This window comes from Malaclemys terrapin, chromosome 9, assembly GCF_027887155.1.
Source record: "Malaclemys terrapin pileata isolate rMalTer1 chromosome 9, rMalTer1.hap1, whole genome shotgun sequence".
NCBI classification, from domain to species: domain Eukaryota; kingdom Metazoa; phylum Chordata; order Testudines; family Emydidae; genus Malaclemys; species Malaclemys terrapin.
The window spans coordinates 100,001,644-100,019,023 of record NC_071513.1 but is presented as its reverse complement, the minus strand read 5'-3'; the positions used below and the strand labels follow the sequence as shown (position 1 = coordinate 100,019,023).

The following is a 17,380-nucleotide window of genomic DNA, read 5'->3' as shown; positions in this document are numbered from 1 at the left end:
GACCCACCGTTCCTTCACCTCTCTGCTGCGGCTGCGCCATGTAGCAGTGGGAAGTGGACACCAGGCTGGGAGCCACCCATTCGTTTCAGAAGTCACCCACTGGATGTGAGGGATGGCCCCTCCTAACCTGGCCTGGATGCGAACTGGTGATCTAGGGGTGAAAGGCTCTATCTCCGATTGCCAGCCAGTCATTCCCCACCGCCCCCGCCATTAACAGACTAGTCGCTCTAGAGCCATTAGCCATTCAAGAATCGAAACAAAGAATGTGGGTGTATTAGTCCACAGCTCCGTTACCTTCGCTAGGCTATTTTTAAACACCTGGGTTTGCTTCCCCCCCTCCCCATCACCATGGAAATAATTCCATTGTTTTACATGTTCCGTTCAGCACATTCAGGGCAATGGAATCAGTTCACTGCATGTTCCAGATTGATTTTTGCATTGAAACCCCCCACCCCCCAAAACCCCCACCAGCTCCCTTTTACAACCCAGGCCAACACGCCAAAGAGAAGCAAAGCAGAGACCAGACACCCATAGCACACCCCTCCCGCAGGGAGGCACGAGCTGCCCTGGCCAGAATCTCGCCTCTGCTGGCTTCAAGTCCCACCCCACCGGGCTGACCTAGAAACGGTAACACAGCTCATGCACTGGAGCCGGGGGATGCTCAAGGCTCATCCCTCTGTTTTCCAGAGCCACTGAGTGACAGTCGCCCCTCCCCGGCCGCTCCAAAGAGCGTAATGAGAATTTCCTCATTGCCATGGAATAATCGCTCTAGCAGCAGGATCTTTGCCGAGGATTAGAGAGATGCCAACTTGCTGAGCTAGTGAAACGCTCCCCCCCCACCACACCACCCTTTGCTGAAGAGAAGGTGAAACTCCTACCGCCACCTTAATTAATTTACCAAATTTATCGCCTACCATGGAAGAGAGCAGCCCAGCCGTCGCTCAGCCGTTCCAAGCAAAGTTCAGCCCTATAAACTTCTGTTTTGAAGCTCCCCCTCCTTTGCACACACTCCTACCCCCTCTCTCCATCATCCTCATTCCTCTCTGTCACTTGCCTCTCCTGGCGCAGGCTAGATAGAGGGGTGGGGGAGCGGTAAAAGAGCAGCTGCCTTTTACAGGCAACAGTTTTTTTGTTGTTGTTGTTCCTCTTTGAACTGCTGAGGCATAAAACGTCAAGCTCCGTCTGTTTCTCTCTGACACACATGGGTCAGGTCATCCCACTGAGTTGGGCGACTGTAACTAACCGACGTGAAACACAGGTGGGTTTCTCACTTGGCTTGTTCTAAGATGGCCTTCGTTTCAGTCATCAGTCCCATGCGGGAGGTTTTTTAAAAGTGTCTTGGTGGGAATGTCATTTGCAATTTCAAATTTTTTTTCCCCAAATATCCAAAGTTCCGATTTTAATCTCTCTCTCTATATATATATATCTCAACGTGTTCCTCAGACATAGACGTCTCATCCTGAAAGAGCCTCCCCTGCCTGAGAAGGAGACACGCATGAAATGTTAACATGAAGTTCAGCAAAGGAACTTTATTTTTTTCAGTGTATTTGGAGAATCACCAGAGGCAATCTCCGGACTTTGCTACTGCAGAAGGCGCTCAAAATTCCAGTTGCACTGACAACCTGCCGCAAACCCCAAACCACAGTTCACTGCCATGATCGGAACTGACCGCTCCTCTTGGAACGTAAGAGGGGCAGCTTGCGGAGACCACAGATCTCTGGATGCGCTGCTCCATCTAGATCCAACATGCGGCCTGTGGAGACAACTCCACCTGCTCTGCAGTGCTCCTGATCCGAGTGGTCACACTTTGCAACATCCTCTGCTCAGATCAATATGAAACATCACATTCCGGGATCTGTTTTCTGAGCAGGCTACTCATAGTTAACTGTTTGTATGACAGTCACCCCTAGAGGCTGAGAGCACGGTGCCATTGTGTGAGACACCGTACGTACACATAGTGACAGAGTCCCTGCCTCAGAGCGCACAACCTAAATAGACAAGGTCTGAGGGGGGAAACTGAGCAGAGGAACAGAGAGATGAAGTGTTCACTGGGTCAGGGGTTCTCAACCTTTTTCTTTCTGTGGTCCCCCCAACATGCTATAAAAACTCCACGGCCCACCTGTGCCACAACAACTGTTTTTCTGCATATAAAAGTCAAGACCGGCATTAGGGGGTAATAAGCAGGGCAATTGCCCACGGCCTCATGCGGCCCTGCAAAGCTGAGTTGCTCAGACTTCATCTTCAGCCCCAAGTGGCGGGGCTCAGGGCCCCAGTCTTCAGCCCCTTCGGCTTTCTGCCCTGGACCCCATTAACTCTAATGCCAGCCCTGTTTGGCGGACCCCCCTGAAACCTGATCGTGGCCCCCCAGGGGGCCCCAGACCCCTGGTTGAGAACCATTGCACTAGGTCACACGACAGTAACACAGCTTAAAAGAGAATCCAGGTCTCCTGACTCCCAGTCCAGCGCCCTGCCCACTAGACCATGCTGCCTTCTCTAAGGCCACCTCCTTATTCAAGGTGAGACAACCATGGTGCGGTGGGCTGATCCCCACAGGGGGTCATTTGCCCACCCTATTTTAATAGTCTGTCATTCCTAACCCCAACGTTGAACATTCGAGTCCCACAGGCACGATAAACCAAAGTGGAGATGAGCACAACATTTCCAGCTAGAGGTGAAGATGCTAGGAATCCGGGGCACTTTTGATTCTTGTTATGAACCTGCTGTCAGGTCATCAACGGAGCTAGTTTGGGGGATGTTCTCCTGAAACAGAAGCTCTTTTCCAGCCCCAAATTCAAAGTGAGTTGTTGAAATATTTAAACTTAAAACATAGTTTAGAAGTTGGCTGTTGTGTAGGCCGCATCGCAATGGGTATATCGGAAAGCCAACGATCCATGCTAAAATAGCTTCTTTGGCAAATTTAACAGAGACAAGGAAACTGGAGGAGCAAAAAAATGCCTGACATAAAAAGTGCTAAAAAATTCCATGCCCGTTTTTTTCTTCTTAAACAGCTTTGCTGAAGTTCAGGCAGAGATGCGGGTCAGGGTCTAATCGCAGCAAATCTAAAAAATAAACACAGTAGCAATCATGGAAATGCAGGGTTGGATGGGACCTCGAGAAGGCAGCAAGGTCGGCCCCCTGCGCTGAACGAGATTCAGCCTTTGTAACTGGCTAGCAGCACAAACTCCATAACAGGGGTACCTGGTTCCTTTTCCCTCTTCTCTATACAGCCAAGTGGCCGCTGAGTCCATTCCACACTGCTACTGCGATCTTGGACCCGGGTTTTCGCAACCACTCTACCGAAGACGGACAGGAGCGTCGCTCAATAAAGAGGCGCAAAGCGTCAACACAGCGTTCGCTCGGGGTTGCTAGCCAATCCGCGTCGCCTGAGTCCTATATCCCGCCTTCCGAGGAGAGGCTCTGCCCCGGCCCAACGGCCATGTTGAGTGTGGCAGAAGCGCTGCTCCGTCCGGGGCTGCCCCTGCGCCCGCTCCCCTCGCCCCATTCCTGCGCCTGGCACCGGGAATTGCCTTATGAAGGTGCTGCGGTGGCGGCTCGGCTGGATCCGGCCTTCTAAAGCCCCTGGCAGGGAAAAAGCCGAATGATTGCCCCATGAAGGGCTCCGGGCGCCATTTTGAGTGTGGCACGTTCCTCTACCCCCCCCCCCCTTCCCTGCTCAGCTGCCTCCATTGCGCTCAATTGCAGCTTGAAACGGGACTTTCTGCCGGTCCGACTGCACCCGGCCCAGCTGGGAGGGGGCCGGGGTGTGTGGCACGGACACCGCTCCGTGCAAAACGTGGGGAATTGCAAAAAAAAATTGGGCGATTTTCAAACAAAAAAGTGTAATGTGTCTTTTAAAAAATGCAAAAAAAAAAAAAAGAAAGACATTATTTCCTCCATCTCCGCCCAATTTGATTTATTCCACTGTGTGATGTTAAGGCTGGGGGATTTCTCGCTCTCATTCCCCTTCCCACCCCATCTGCAAAGTTACGGGGAGGGGGGGAGTGGTAGGGCTCTAGCAAAAGGGGGAAAAAAATCCTCGATGCAGGTTGGGTTTTTTTTAATTATTATTCACAGATTAACTGGTGTAAATGTCTTGCTGTCGGGGAAAATAAGTTTTGGGTTTTAAAGGAGCGTTAAAAGGCTAATGCAGGGTGAGAGCGTTAATAGCCAGGTGGGAAAGAGGCTGGATCCCCCTCCCCCCCCCCCAAAAAAAGTGTGAAAGTGGGGGGAAATCGGAACTGTATTTTTTTAAACGGTAATTTCCTGTTTTTTTAGGAAGGGGGGAGTTTTTGTTAATGGTGTGGCTGGATCGCAAAAGGTTCAATCACCACTAAGATAAAGGGAGTATGTGCAGCGGGGAGGGATTGCTTATTCTTTCGTGGCTTGTGGATTGAAACCCCGACCTCCTCTCCCTTGAGTTGGAAAGTCCCAGCCCGTGTGAGGTTTTTCATCGGGACGAACGCTGCTTTGGGGCTTTAATCCGCGAAAGGCGGAATAACCCCCCCCCCCCCGCCGCCGCTGGCCCGGGTGTAAAACGGGCGGCTGCTCTTTGCAAGGGGGGGCGCTTAACGCAGAGGCGGATTTCTTTTGCATCAACTTTTTCAATCCCCCCTCCCCTTGCCGAGTGGGGGTTGCTGCCCTAATGGCAGCGGAGACATGCTGAAGCCGGCGGCGGCACCGCGGCTGCAGGAGAGAGACGCAAGCAGAGACAAGGGGGGGGGGGGGGTCGGTTTCTCCTGCTTAGTTCCTCTGTTCCAGCCTGCCGCTAACAATGCAACCCAGGGCTCTGCGTTTTGCACGCGGCATGCGGAGCGCTTTCCCTGCGGAGGGAGGGAGGGAGGAAGGGGGGCGGAGAGAAGCAACCACGCCGTTGCCGCGCTCCGCATGCTGAGGCCAGGCGCAAACTCATTGCATGCCCGGGGCGGCTCTGCCGCTTTAAGCAGCCTTGCCCATTGTTTGCCCCTCGACCAATGGCCGGGCCCAGCTCCCCTCCGGCTGGCCAATGGGGACGGCGCAGGGGAGTGAGCGCGCCGCCCACTAATCTATATTAAAGCTAGTGGCGCCGCGTGAGTTCTCCACTGGCTCTGGCCAAAGCCATCTTTGCATTGTTCCTGCCCTGCTCTGCTCCTCGGGCAGCCGGACCTGCGCCTCGCTTATTTTTATATCCGAGCTATTTTCTATCCACCGCTCCCCACGCACCATGTCAGACACAGCTGTGGACACCAGCGCGGAGATCTCCACCAAGGTGAGGCTCCAGACCCAGCCCGCCGCTCCCCCCCACCCTCGTTTTTTCCGCCTTTTTTTTGTTTTGTTTTGTTACGGTGTGTTCCCAAGTACCGTTTTGTCTTGCGGGGGGCGCGCGGGAGGGGGGGGGGACCTGCTGTGTTTTCTTTTTTTGCTTTTCTCTTTGTCTACAAGGGGTGGGGGAAGGGAGCGTGATTTGTCTCTTAAATGTTGCAAATCTCGAGTGGGGTGGTTGGTTTTTTTTGTTTGTGTTTGGTGGGCGAGGGGGGAGTTTTGTAAAGTCGTCTGCTGGAGGGGGTTTGCTGTGTGTGTGTGTTTCAACGAGGCATTTAAAAAGCGCCCTCTAATTGTGTTGATGTTGCCTGTCTGGAAATCTCTCTCCATTCAAATCGCCTCGCCGCTTGACAGCCCCCCATCGAAGTTGGATCCCACTTTAGTCCTCCTGCCCGAGAGAGGGGGAAATAATCTGCCTGGAAAGTGGTGGGAAGGGATCCGGCCCGAAACACCCACTTTTTAATGGGGATTGATCCCAGTGCCCCCCACCCCTTCTTTTGAAATGAAGCGGGCGAGAAACGAAATGTTTGTTGGAGGGCGGTCGGCTGGGTCGGGCATTTAAAAAAAACAACCAACCCATCACCCAAACAACCAACCAACCCGATCACTTTAATTGCACGGAAATAACTTTACAACTCGGTGGAGGCGAATAATCGGAAGCGATTTCCTTGGATGGCCGGCGGGGGGGCGAGACTTGACTTTGATGGGGAGACGCTTGGATTTGACTGCAAATGTTTGTGGCGATCTGCGCGGGTTCTTTGTTTAATGATGCCAGGAAGCGAGCATGCCGGGCCGGCGAAAGAGCGTGGCTTTCCCTCTCGGGGATCGCAGCCCCAGATACCTGCCGGACCCCCCCAGCCCCGCCACTTTCAGTGGCAGCCCGGCTCCCCAGCCGAGGACGGAGCCCGGTTCCCCCCCCCTCTTTTTTTTTCTTTCCTTTTAAGCGGGTTAAGATCTCCATCAGGCTGCAGGGCTTTTAACTCCAGTTAAAGACCGATTAACCTTGTGGGGCAAAAGGAGGGAGGCGAAGGGAGGGACCCCGCACTGTTTTAATCAGAAGCTTAAATCACTTGCGCTCTGCCCCCCCCCTCCCCCATGGGGTTTGCCTTCCGAGCTGGGCTCCCCAGTGGAGGGGGAGCTGACGAGCAGCGGGTGTCCCATCCGCTGCCGCCTCCACGGAGGTGAAGCCTAAGGACAGAACGTGGCTCGAGCGGGGAGAGATTGTCCGGGAGCCCACGCGTGCGAGTGGGTGGGAGTCCGGGGGGGGGGGGAAAGAGGGGAGTGTGAAACTTCCAGCCACAGCTGGGGGGGGGGGGGGTGAGCCTCCGGCCCCGACTGGCAGAGTCCGAAGTGGCCGGGCTTGGATACAGCGTAGCGAGCGGTGGATACAATGTAGCGAGGGTCACCCCACGCGGTACCAGCCCCCGCTTTGCTGGGGGGTTCGCCGCTTCTCCCCGCACTCCGGGCCGATCACTGCAGCGGACCTGGGGGGGGGGGGAGTTGCGGCCATGGCTGGATCCCCAACCCCGGCGGGCGGGCGGGGGTTCTCTGGCCCCGGGAAGGGGTGTGTGTGTGGACGCCGCTCTCCTCTGGGCATTTGTCTGGGTTTCAAGGTGTTCCGCCCGCTGCCGCCGCCCTACCCCCACCGGGGCTGGGGAAAAGGTCAGCGCCCCCCCCCGGGCAGGCGCTACAGCCAGTTACGGGCTGCGGGTGCGGGGCTAAGCGCGGCACGGGAGTCAGCAGCCCACAATCCTGCTTGCAAATTTCGTTTTCACTTCTGTTTTCCCGCTTCTGCGATTCGAGAGTCCCCGGACCCCAGCCCCCGCCGCGCGGAGCTCTTCCCACCCCCCGTTTCCCTTCGGCCCCCTCCCCCCTTTGCTGAACTTTGGCTCGCTCGGGTCCCGGCCGCGGCCAGGGGGTCCCGCCCAGCGGATGCACTAGGGGTGGGTTCGCTCCCCCGCTCGCGCTCCCCCTCCAGCAGCCTGTTTCGGAGGGATCCGGGGGGGGGGGAGAGAATCTAATTAACCTTCCCCTGCCCTTTGGGGGCGGGGGAAACTTCCCCGCTGTCCCCCCCCCATCCCCCGGGATTTGTGTAGTAGCCCCCAGCGCGTCCCCCGCGGGACTGCACTTCTGCGGGGGGGGGGGGGGGAGACCCTCGCCCGGCGCTGGGCTAGCGGCCCCCGCGGTGCGAGCTGCCCCTACGGCCGGGGGGGAGGGGGGAAAGGCCCAGCCGATGCACCCCCAAACCTTGCGGGGACCCGGGTCTGGAGGGGGGGCGGCGCTTTGCACCTTCACCAGTACGGGTGGGGCGTTGAGTCCACCTCCCTCCCGCCTCCGTTGTGTGACTGGGGCTCTAGCCAGCAGGACCCCCCCGCAATCCCTATGGGGGTCCGGCGGGGGAGCAGATCAAGGGCGCGGGTCCCGCCCGCTTCACATCGGGACACTGAAATAAACAAGACACTGAAGATTTATTCCGCCGGGTGGGGGGAGGGGTCTCAGAGCTGCCGCCTCGGCTCCCGGGCGGCGGCTCCTCCTGCGCTGCTCGGCGCCGCCCCCCCACCCCCAGCTTCGCAACAGAGCTCGCTCGTCACCACGTGCCGCTGCCTCTGCGCGCTCCGCCCGCGCGGGGCCCCATGGGAGTTGGAGTTCTCTCCCGGCGGGCGACCTTGCGCCGGAGGGCCCCACGGAGACTACAGTTCCCGGCAAGACGCGAAGGGCGGGGCCGGCGCGCCGGCGCTGGGCCAATCAGAAAGCGCGGAGAGTGGCGCGCGGTTTGAACTGGGGCAGGGCGCGTGGCGCTGAGGAGCCGGCGCCCCCTGCTGGCGGGAGGGCCCTTTGAAGCTGCAGTAAGCCCCATTGACTGACTCGGATCACTGGGGGTTGCAGGTGGGCTTTGGGGATCGCAGAAGACTGGCAAGCAATAAATAAAGCAAATGCAGCTGCCAGTTCGCTTGGAAGTCTGGGAATGTTCAACTTTCTTTTGCAAACTGCTGATTTCACTGACAATTGAGGCCCCTTAAAATCCATCGCACCTTGGAGTCCATGCAAACCGCTGCCATCGAATGGTGTGGCTAGAACTAAAGGGGCAGGTGGGTCTCCCGCAGCAGGGCAACAAATCACACGAACAAATATTCGACAAGTACCTGGGACCAGTTTGCTGGTCATATTTTGTTTTTTTTAGGCCACTTTTAAATGATCAGTCCTGACTGTTTTATTTGATCTGTCTGTCCTGGGGATTAGCTATGACATGGCTTATGAATGCAGTTGGTTGTGACGGTTTCTAATGTCCATTACTACTGTGCCAAATGGAATAGTCAAGTTCACTTTTTGGGAGTAGGAGAAGGTGGAAGGTAGGGCTTCCCTATGACTAAACATCACTGCTATTTTATAGACAAACAGCCCTGCCACACCTATAATTGGAGGCTCCATCAAAGCATTAAAACTAAAGTAATACTGCTACATTGACTCCTCATCTGAAGTCTGGTACAAATTTGTCTGTTTGCATTGGATTCGTTCTTAGGAATGGAAAAAGTTGTAGTATTTCTAGCAGAGTACCGTCGCTATGCAAATAAGCCTGGCCTGGTAACTTAATTATAATTGAATGAAAGTATCTTAAATGGAACACTGACGGCTGGTGCGTCGGATTTATTAAACTAAAATTAGTAATAACACTACTGGTCCTCCTTAGCCATAAGAACCACTTGGGTTTTACGCATAACGTCTCAAAAAGGATGATGAACATAGTAACTGGTAACTTGGAAATTTTGCCTATTTCATTTCTTCTGTGTTAAACTTGGGGTATCTTAGAATTTCCTTGTAGGTCAGTTTAAAATTGTGGGCTGGCTCTAAGTAGTTATGGCATGGCAGCAAAGAAGAGTGAGGTTAAATGCTAGCATCTCACTCCTCCAGTAATGACTGATAGGAGTCAGAGATCATGTAAAAACTGTGAGGCAGTTGGTCGGTTCAGAGAAACTGCAATTTGCATGGGATTCAAATGTTAGTGGAAGGAGGAAGTAGATCTGCACTTCTGAACAGAATATTTACTTGTCTAGGGTCTCAGCCACAGGTGTAATAAACCCCAGTGCTTGGTATTGCAGAGAACGCCCTTTCGAGGCGTCCAGGGCTAGGGCATAGGCTGGATGCCTTGGGATAATGCAGTCAGACTTTATTAATCCTTGCTTGCTTTATCCAGATGCCTGGGTATCTGAAAGGCTTAAGTAGTCCACTGTTCTAATATGCCTTTGCTGTTGACCGAATAATCCAAAGGTTATTTGACTCCAAATCAAAAGAGAGAGATGGCCGTATTAATCGGGGCTGGCCATGCGGTGACACTGACGGTGGTTGCCACGAGGAAGTGACGCCAACTCTGAGAGTGAAAGTGACACGCTTCCATCCAGGCTGAGGGGGCTTGCGGAGAGGCCGCCAAAAAAACCAAAAAAACACACAGGTTTGCTGCTGCAGTGGAGTAGGAAGCTGCCAAAAAGTTTCCAACACCTCATGGTCTTTGTTCAAGGCAGACTGCCTGGCTGCCCCGCAGCCCTGCTGAAAGGCCTCTTCACTTTCCTTGGCAGGGGTAATAACTTCTCTCGTGGCGAGCAAGATCTAACTGCAGCTGATGCAGTAACATAAGGGGAGGATGATGCAGACGCGGGTGCCAGAGCGTTCTTTTTAGCCATGTGCGGGAACAGCAAGTTGGATCCTTTCAGCCTGTTTGCCTAGTGACTTGGCATGACGTCTTGACAGTGATCAATAGCAAAAACATACGGGCGCTTGCTCTCGCCTGCCTGTGCTTGCGGTTCCGATGTGAACTGGTCTAGCAGTGTTCAATCGAACGGCGCCATGTTCCTTGGAGTAATGTGGAAAAAATAGCCATCTCCCTGCTGTTTGACTAAGAGTCTTGAGATTTATCCTGGAGTTTCCACTCTGTGACTACAAGTAAGAGCAAGCCGGTTGGGAGAGACACCACAGGCTCGGCTAATCACAATTTGGGCTCCGTTCTCTACCCTTCCCTGTTGTGAAGGCAGCAAGTGGCTGTGCGAGTCTGCAGACCCTGGGGTGACTGATTCTGTAATTCAGCGTGCGCCAAAGGGCTATCAGTGGGAATGCAGCCGTTTCCCCTGAACACGATAAGGTGGGAAATGAGCCAATTCTTTGGCTGCAAAGCAGACGCAGGAGACCAGCTCTTTACGTTTCAAAGATCCTGGGAGTTCCTAAGTTAAATGTAGCCACTTCTTTTAGGACCAAGTACCTTTTGCTTTAATAAAGTCTAGTAATACAGACTTAAAATTTCTCCCTGGTTCCAACCCTCGCAACAACTGCCCAGAACAAGTTGCTCGTGCAAGGGATGTGAAGGGTAATTGTCTCCCAGACCTTTTCCCCCCCCGCCCCTCCTTATAAGTTTCCTACCATGAGGATTGTAGGCTGGAGTCCTGATGACTCATTGGTTATTTCTGTTCCTTTAAGGATCTAAAAGAGAAGAAAGAAGTTGTGGAAGAGACAGAAAATGGCAGAGATGCACCAGCCAACGGCAACGCTGTAAGTATCGCTAGACCATCCTTTGCTCGCTGATGTTCCTGCGGACTCATTGTTTGGCATCCTTTGGGAGGAGGAAACGTTCCATGCAGCAGCCTTCTGCTGTGTAACCCCGTTGTGAAATGCTGCTACGGTTTCAGAGTCCGTGAAAGCCTCCAGCCCGCGGGTGAGTTCCAGGTGTGCAGGAGGTGTGGCGGGAGCTCTCTTAAATCCCTCAGAGAATGCGTGTCTTCGGTGCCGCCTCCTTCTAGAAGCCATCGTGTGGTTTGAAAATGTGGCAAACAGATGGGTGGGAAAAGCCTAATACACAAGCAAATCTGGGGTTTGCTTGTTTTTTTTTTGTTTTTCTAAAAACTGCCAGAGGGAAACTGACAATGCCATCTTTTAATCTGACACGATGTCACAATAGACTTTAGATTCCTGTCTGAGGCTCGAGATGCAGCCGCCGCATTACCATCAAATTTAAGTCCTTTATCTTTGTTTCTGCATGAAGCGTAGACAGAACGGGGAACAGCCTTGAAGTGAAAACACACGTAGCTTGCCTGTCAGCCGGTGGGCACCTGCTATGAAAGCTATGAGGGGAGCAAGGCGGGGGCCTGTCTCCTCAGCTGCACTTGCTGGTGGGTTCCTAGATCGCTCAATCTCGGGCAGCGGCTCTGTATGTGTGGGTGGGTGGGGAGGCGAGCGATTTCCCTCCATGCATTTTTTTTTTTTAAGTGAGTGTCTTGTCTTGACAAGGAGAACGAGGAAAACGGAGAGCAGGAGGCTGACAACGAAGTAGACGAAGAGGAAGAAGAAGGCGGCGAAGAAGAGGACGAGGAGGAAGAGGGTGATGGTAATTTTTCACCCTGCTTTCTCACCTTAGAGTAGCCAAATCCGGCTCTTAAATGCGGCCCTTTAGCAAGAGGCTTGAGTTACTGCACGTGGCCAGCGAGTGCCGGGAGCAGCATCTCCCCCTTGTGGCTGCTCTGGGCAGTTCTCTGCTTGCTGCAACGGACGGTCTAGCCAGCCTTGTATTGTCCCTCCCCTGCCTCCGAGCGGCCCCGATCTGCCAGCCAGTGAAATCAGCCCGAGTTTGTTCTAACAGGTTGAGGACAGATCGTTCCCCATTCTGGCCATGCTGCGTAGTGCAGAGGCCCTGCGTAAACACTTCAGCTCGTGGCGCGTGGTTGAAACACCCGCCCTTAATCCCAGGAACTGTGCCGGTACCAGCGAAACGGCAAACCGACGTCGGCCGCACGTGGCGGGCAAAGCCACAGTCTGACTGGCCGGGGAATGAGCCAGGGCTCTGGGGGCCTCCCTTTGCCAGGCAGGTGAGGCGCAGAGCGCATAGGAGGTCGATGCCGCTCTCGTGCAGTCCACACACGTGCTGCTCAATCATACTCACTTCCCAGGCTAATGATTCATGCTAAGCAATTGGTTCCACTTAAGCAGATGCATGAACCGTTAGCTCTTTCCTGCAGCGCGTCTTATCTGCAGCTAGAACGGGAGCAAATGGCTCATTTAAACTTTGTTTGAAATGTCTCCCCTTGCAGCTCACATCTCCCTCTGGTTTCCTAGCGTAACCCAGCCTGCAGGCGGGCGTCAGTGGACCACCAGTCACTTCCCTTCCTGCTTCCCTTCTCAGCTTCTCCCGCTCCTTGTCCAAGACCCATTTAGCTGAATAAAAATCTCTATTTTTAATCCCAATTAAGGCTGGGAGGAGGTTGCGAACCATTATTAGCAAACCATGCTGAAACAAGTCCTTTGATTAGCTATTCCTGGTTAATCCCCTGCAATCTTGGGCGGCAGCAGTGGGTTGTGCTGGGTGTGGGGTTTTGAGGCCGGGAATTGAAGGCCTTTAAGCAAGCCCCTGTTTGAATAGAGGAAAGTCTGGGCTCTTCCTGGCAGCAGGGAGGAAAGGGGGACACGGCGCTCTCAGTATAGGAACTGGTTCCTGGATACACCAGCAGCCTGGAGATGCACCAGCAGCCTCGGCCTTGCAGGATGGAGGGTTTTTTTTTTCCAAGAAACCCTCGAAGGGCTGCTTGCTACTTCGGGGTGGTTTGCATAACTGGGCTTCGCTGTGGGTGTGGGGCGTTGCTTAGATACCGTGGTGGTGAGCGTGATGCAGCCCACTCGGCTGTCACCCCCCCCACTCCCCCCCCAAAAAAAGCATGGCTACGATTCGGAGCACTGAGCCATCTGCACCCCTGCTCCCTGGTTAGCGCCTGGCATGGGGGAAGAGGCAGGCGCTCTCCGGGATTCGAGGAGGGATAACTCGTGTCTTTCTAGCCTAGCCCCAGGTAATCTCTGCTTGGAAGAAGTTCCTAAGGGGCTGATCCCAGCAGCCTAGGCATTACAAAGGAGAGAGAAAAGCCAGTAAGGGCTGCCAGGGACTCTCCTGCCTTCTGCTGGTTTGAAATATTTGGAACTAAACTTCAGCCCAAAGTCATCAAATCGGTTTTTAAAGATCCCTCCCCGCCATCCCCATCCCATTATTTGCTTTGCTTAAAGACGCTCAGGCAGCTAAATATGCCCCCAATCAGCTTGACTGCGGGTCACATGATCCACCCAAGTAACCCGGTGCGTGAGCTCGCTGGCGCAGCGTTGAGCCATCACTTGCAGCTAATCTGGCAGCTCCAGAGGGTGGGGCGATGCTGGGTCTGAGTGTATGCTGGGGGGGGGCGTGCCGGGCGGATGACCCTAATCCCCCGCTGTCTATACGTGCGGCTCGTGGTGACATTTAAAGCCAGCTTACTGGCCTGAACGCTGTCCGTTTAGCAGGGCCTCCCGTTATGCAAAGGACTTAGGCTGGTCACTCCCCTCCCGGCTGGACTCGGGCGCAGTCGGCGACATTGTTCTGATCCACTGGCCTATTTGAGCTCAAAGTGGGTCAAGTCTGACTCTCTTCCCCCCTTGCTGGAAGGCTGCGGCCTGTCAGCGGAATTTGTTGGCTGTTCTGATAATTAGAATGTGTTCTGACTCAGAACTAATGTGTTCTGGCTCTCTTAACTCATTAAAGACGGACTAATCGCTGCGAAGAGAAGCAGAAGTAATCTGGAGCAGTTAGAGCAGCCGCTAGGAAAAGCTTTATTTTTTTTAAGCAAACGTGGTGCTCGTCAGTCTATTTATCCCCAGAAGGACTGGGCTCCCTCCCTGCCTCTGCCAATGAGCCCCTCTCCAGATGTGGAGGGGACCTTCTCTAGCGTCCAGGTGGCCCACTCAGCTCTTGGCCCCTCTGCTGAGACCCCCCTTGCTTCCCCCCAAGAAAAGGGCCGGGCGATGATGACTTTGCAGCCCAGGCACCTGCGGCGATCGGCATCGGGGCCCCAAGCAGCTGTCAGGTGGTAACTGCTCAGCTAGGATGCAGCTGACTTTGAGCTAGTCGTATAGCGGCCCCGTCTCCTATTCCCAGCTGCCGTCTTTTGTAGTAATCTCCACCCTTCTCGTCCCACCCCTGCACGGAAGACGCGCTGATGCGGTGTCTGGCTGCACGAGCCCCAGGGCGTCTGATGCCAGCCGAGGGCAGCGTGTGCCAGCCCTTGCAGCGGGGGTGGGAGGGCTATTCTGGGCATGGCAGTGGAGATGCGCACTGTGCCACGAGTCCCTGGCTGTCTGGAGGGGGCCCGCGCAGGCTGGCGCTGGGCAACACGCACAAAGAGCTGGCGCTGCCCTTGAACGTCCGAGGAGCAGGAGGACACACCCTGAGTTTGTCCCCGTAAGGGTCGGGTTCCTGTTCCAGCGGGTCTCTGCCTAGTCTGGCGCTTTCCTCGCCTGCCTGCCAGCCCCTGTGTCCTTTCCACATCAGGCTGGGCCAGCGTGAAGCTGCCACCAAAGGCTCACGTTCCTTGTTCTTCCTGCCCCCCACCCCCCACCCCCAGGTGAGGAAGAGGACGGCGATGAAGATGAGGAAGGCGACGCACCCACAGGCAAACGGGCAGCTGAGGATGACGAGGTAGGTGGGGTGCATCAGGATTGTCCTCAATTTGTCAAGTCCCGATGAGCGTGGGAGCTGTAGCGCTCGGCTAGAGAGTAGTTGTCTCTGCTAGAGAGGCTGCGTGGGGAGGGGGGAGGAGCCGCTTGCCTGAACTCTGGGTGGCTTTCCACGCTGCACCTCCTCCCCTCGCGCCTGGCTCCGGCGTCTGTTCTGACTGTTCGGCGTGAACTTGGTTTCCAGCCAAACACCAAAAGGAAGGAAATGCTGGGAGCCTGTGTAGGGTTCGGGGGGGGGGGGGGGGGGTGAATGGGTGCTTCCTGGTGGGGGGGGGGGTCTCACTTGCTAGCCAGGGGTATGTCTACACAGCACGTTAAGCCTGGGTTCTGATTCAGATTTGAGCCCAAACCCCAGTTCTGTTACACATACGTCAGTTCGACTCTCAGCAAGCACTCAGGTCCTAGCACCCTGCTGTGGGGCGGGGCGGGGGTGGGTGGATCAGAGCCCGCTTCCCACTGTGACTGGGGGCCAAGCCCTGTCATTTTGCAGTGTGGACGCAGCTCGAGTTGCAGACCAGAGTCAGAAGGTCCGCAGGGGGCAGTATGGATGCATTAGTGCTGCAGTGGGCAGGCCTGTGTTTCAAAGGGATCTGCTCACTGGTGGGGGGCCGTGGGATGGAGAGGCACAGGCAGGCAATGAAGATATTGTGCTATTAACTCCTTATCCCTGGAGGGAGAGGAGACTTAAACCCCTGCCACCGGAGCAAATGTTAAATCCCTTCTCGCTGGCCCAGGCTCTCAGCCTGTCTACCCATGCAGCTGCAGGGCTGATCCCAAGTATAGCCAAGACCAAAGGGATGAGAGCTCCACCCGCCTTACCTGCTTAAAGGGGCTCTGGTGGGATCTCCCCCTACGTGAAATCCACACTTCCCGTGCCGCCTGGCAAGGCTTGTAGCTGGCACCCGTTGCTGCAGCGCCAAAGGTCCCAGCCCCCTAACGCCTCTGCTCTTCCCCAGGACGAGGACGTCGATCCCAAGAAGCAGAAAACCGATGAAGATGACTAGGCAGCACATATATATATTTTTTAAAATAAGGAGAAAAACAAACAAAAGGCCAGCGCGACCTGTTCACTTTCAACGTCCCGTCGCAACCCCCCCGCCGTGGTCACCCTCCCCAAGTAGAGCGAACCTGCCCACGATGCCGACGCCACTCGGAACGAATGCCCGAAAAGATTCCCCACCCTACCCCCCATCAGTGGGGCGAGAACCCCTCTTTCCCCAGCACCAAAACTTCAAGGCCCTGCTTTCTTTCTTAAAAATACTTTAAAGGAGAATTTGTTTGTATTTTTTATTTACATTTTATATTTTTGTACATATTGTTAGGAGGTCAGCCATTTTTAAGTGATCTCGGATTGACCAAATGGGGGGCTTTGAAGTGTGTGTGTCTCTCTCTCTCTCTCTCTCTCGTTACCCATCTCTGACTTTACTTGTGGTGTGACCGCGTCCCAACAAACCATTCTCCCGAAGGAGAAAAAACGACCTTGTAAAAAAACGCAAAAAAAAAAAAAATTTACAATCTTATTCCGAGCATTCCAGTAACTTTTTTTTGTGTATGTACTTTAGCTGTACTATAAGTAGTGGGTTTGTATGAGATGGCAAGGCCAAAGATAAAAGGTTTTTGGTTTTTTTTCTGTCTATGAAGTTGCTGTTTATTTTTATTTTTTGTTTTGTTTTTTTTTTTTTTTTGGTTTTTTTTGGCCTGTTTGATGTATGTGTGAAACAATGTTGTCCAACAATAAACCGGAATTTTATTTTGCTGAGTTGTTCTAACGAAGCTGGCTCCCAATTGCTGGTTTGTTTTTTGGTTTTATTTTTTTAAGTTGATTTGATTTGTCTGCTCAGAAGCTGGGCTGGGCCGGAGGCAGGATTTGATGGTGGTATTTTGCTGGGAGCTCCAGGCCTTCCCTGTATTCAGTGGGCTTCCTAGATTCCGAGACCAGATGATGGTCTAGTCTGAGCTGTATAACACAGGTCCATAGAACTTCCCAAATTCCTAGAGCAGATATTTTTAGAGAAACATCCCATCTTAAATTAAAAATGGTCAGTGATGGAGAATCCACCGTGATCCTTGGTAAATTGTTCCAGTGGTTAGTTATCTTCCCTCTTAAACATTTCTGCCTTATTTCCCATCTGAGTTTGTCTAGCTGCGACCTCCATGTTCAAGACCTTTCCCTGCTAGCCTGAAGAGCCCGTTATGAAATATTTGTCCCCCAGGTAAGTACTTATAGGCTGATCAAGTCACCCCTTAAACATCTTTTTATAAGAGAGTGTGAGTGTCTGAGTGTCTCCAGGCTGAGGATCCCAGCATCTAAACGCATGATTTCAGAGGTGGTACTCTGCGGCTGTAGGCCTAGCTCCTCAAAGCTATTGAACTCCCAAGGGAATTGGATACCAAAGTACCTTTCAGGATCTGCTCCTCAGTTGCCCCCAAGGATGAGCCAGTCTCTGCACTGCCAGGGCCCTGGTCTTTCAGCCGAGCAGCCTACTTTCTTAGGCATCTTCCAGCTGGTTTCTGGGTTAGTAGGACAGGAGTCATCAGGGGCCTCGCGAGAAGCTGTGCTAGAAGAACATCTGGG

The 17,380-nt window shown here is 53.9% G+C and overlaps 1 protein-coding gene across 3 annotated transcripts; it reads left to right on the top strand.

Annotated features, from left to right (window-relative positions):
• The first annotated feature begins 5,059 nt into the window (after positions 1-5,059).
• On the top strand, positions 5,060-16,578 carry PTMA (prothymosin alpha). Of its 3 annotated transcripts, none has more exons than XM_054039610.1 (5): positions 5,060-5,245; positions 10,762-10,833; positions 11,569-11,659; positions 14,694-14,767; positions 15,762-16,578. In XM_054039610.1, exons 1-5 carry the CDS (start codon positions 5,201-5,203, stop codon positions 15,807-15,809), a joined length of 330 nt encoding a protein of 109 aa, XP_053895585.1. In that variant the 5' UTR covers positions 5,060-5,200; the 3' UTR covers positions 15,810-16,578. The 3 variants fall into 3 exon arrangements, with proteins under 3 accessions (XP_053895585.1, XP_053895583.1, XP_053895584.1); XM_054039608.1 differs by having other exon boundaries at positions 5,062-5,245; positions 11,569-11,665; XM_054039609.1 differs by having other exon boundaries at positions 5,063-5,245; positions 11,572-11,665.
• The last annotated feature ends 802 nt before the right edge of the window (positions 16,579-17,380 follow it).

Coding starts and splice junctions, on each gene's coding strand:
- PTMA (XM_054039608.1), top strand. CDS start 5,201: ATGTCAGACACAGCTGTGGACACCAGCGCGGAGATCTCCACCAAG. Junction 5,246..10,761: donor GCGCGGAGATCTCCACCAAG/GTGAGGCTCCAG, acceptor TGTTCCTTTAAG/GATCTAAAAGAGAAGAAAGA. Junction 11,666..14,693: donor CGAGGAGGAAGAGGGTGATG/GTAATTTTTCAC, acceptor CCCCACCCCCAG/GTGAGGAAGAGGACGGCGAT.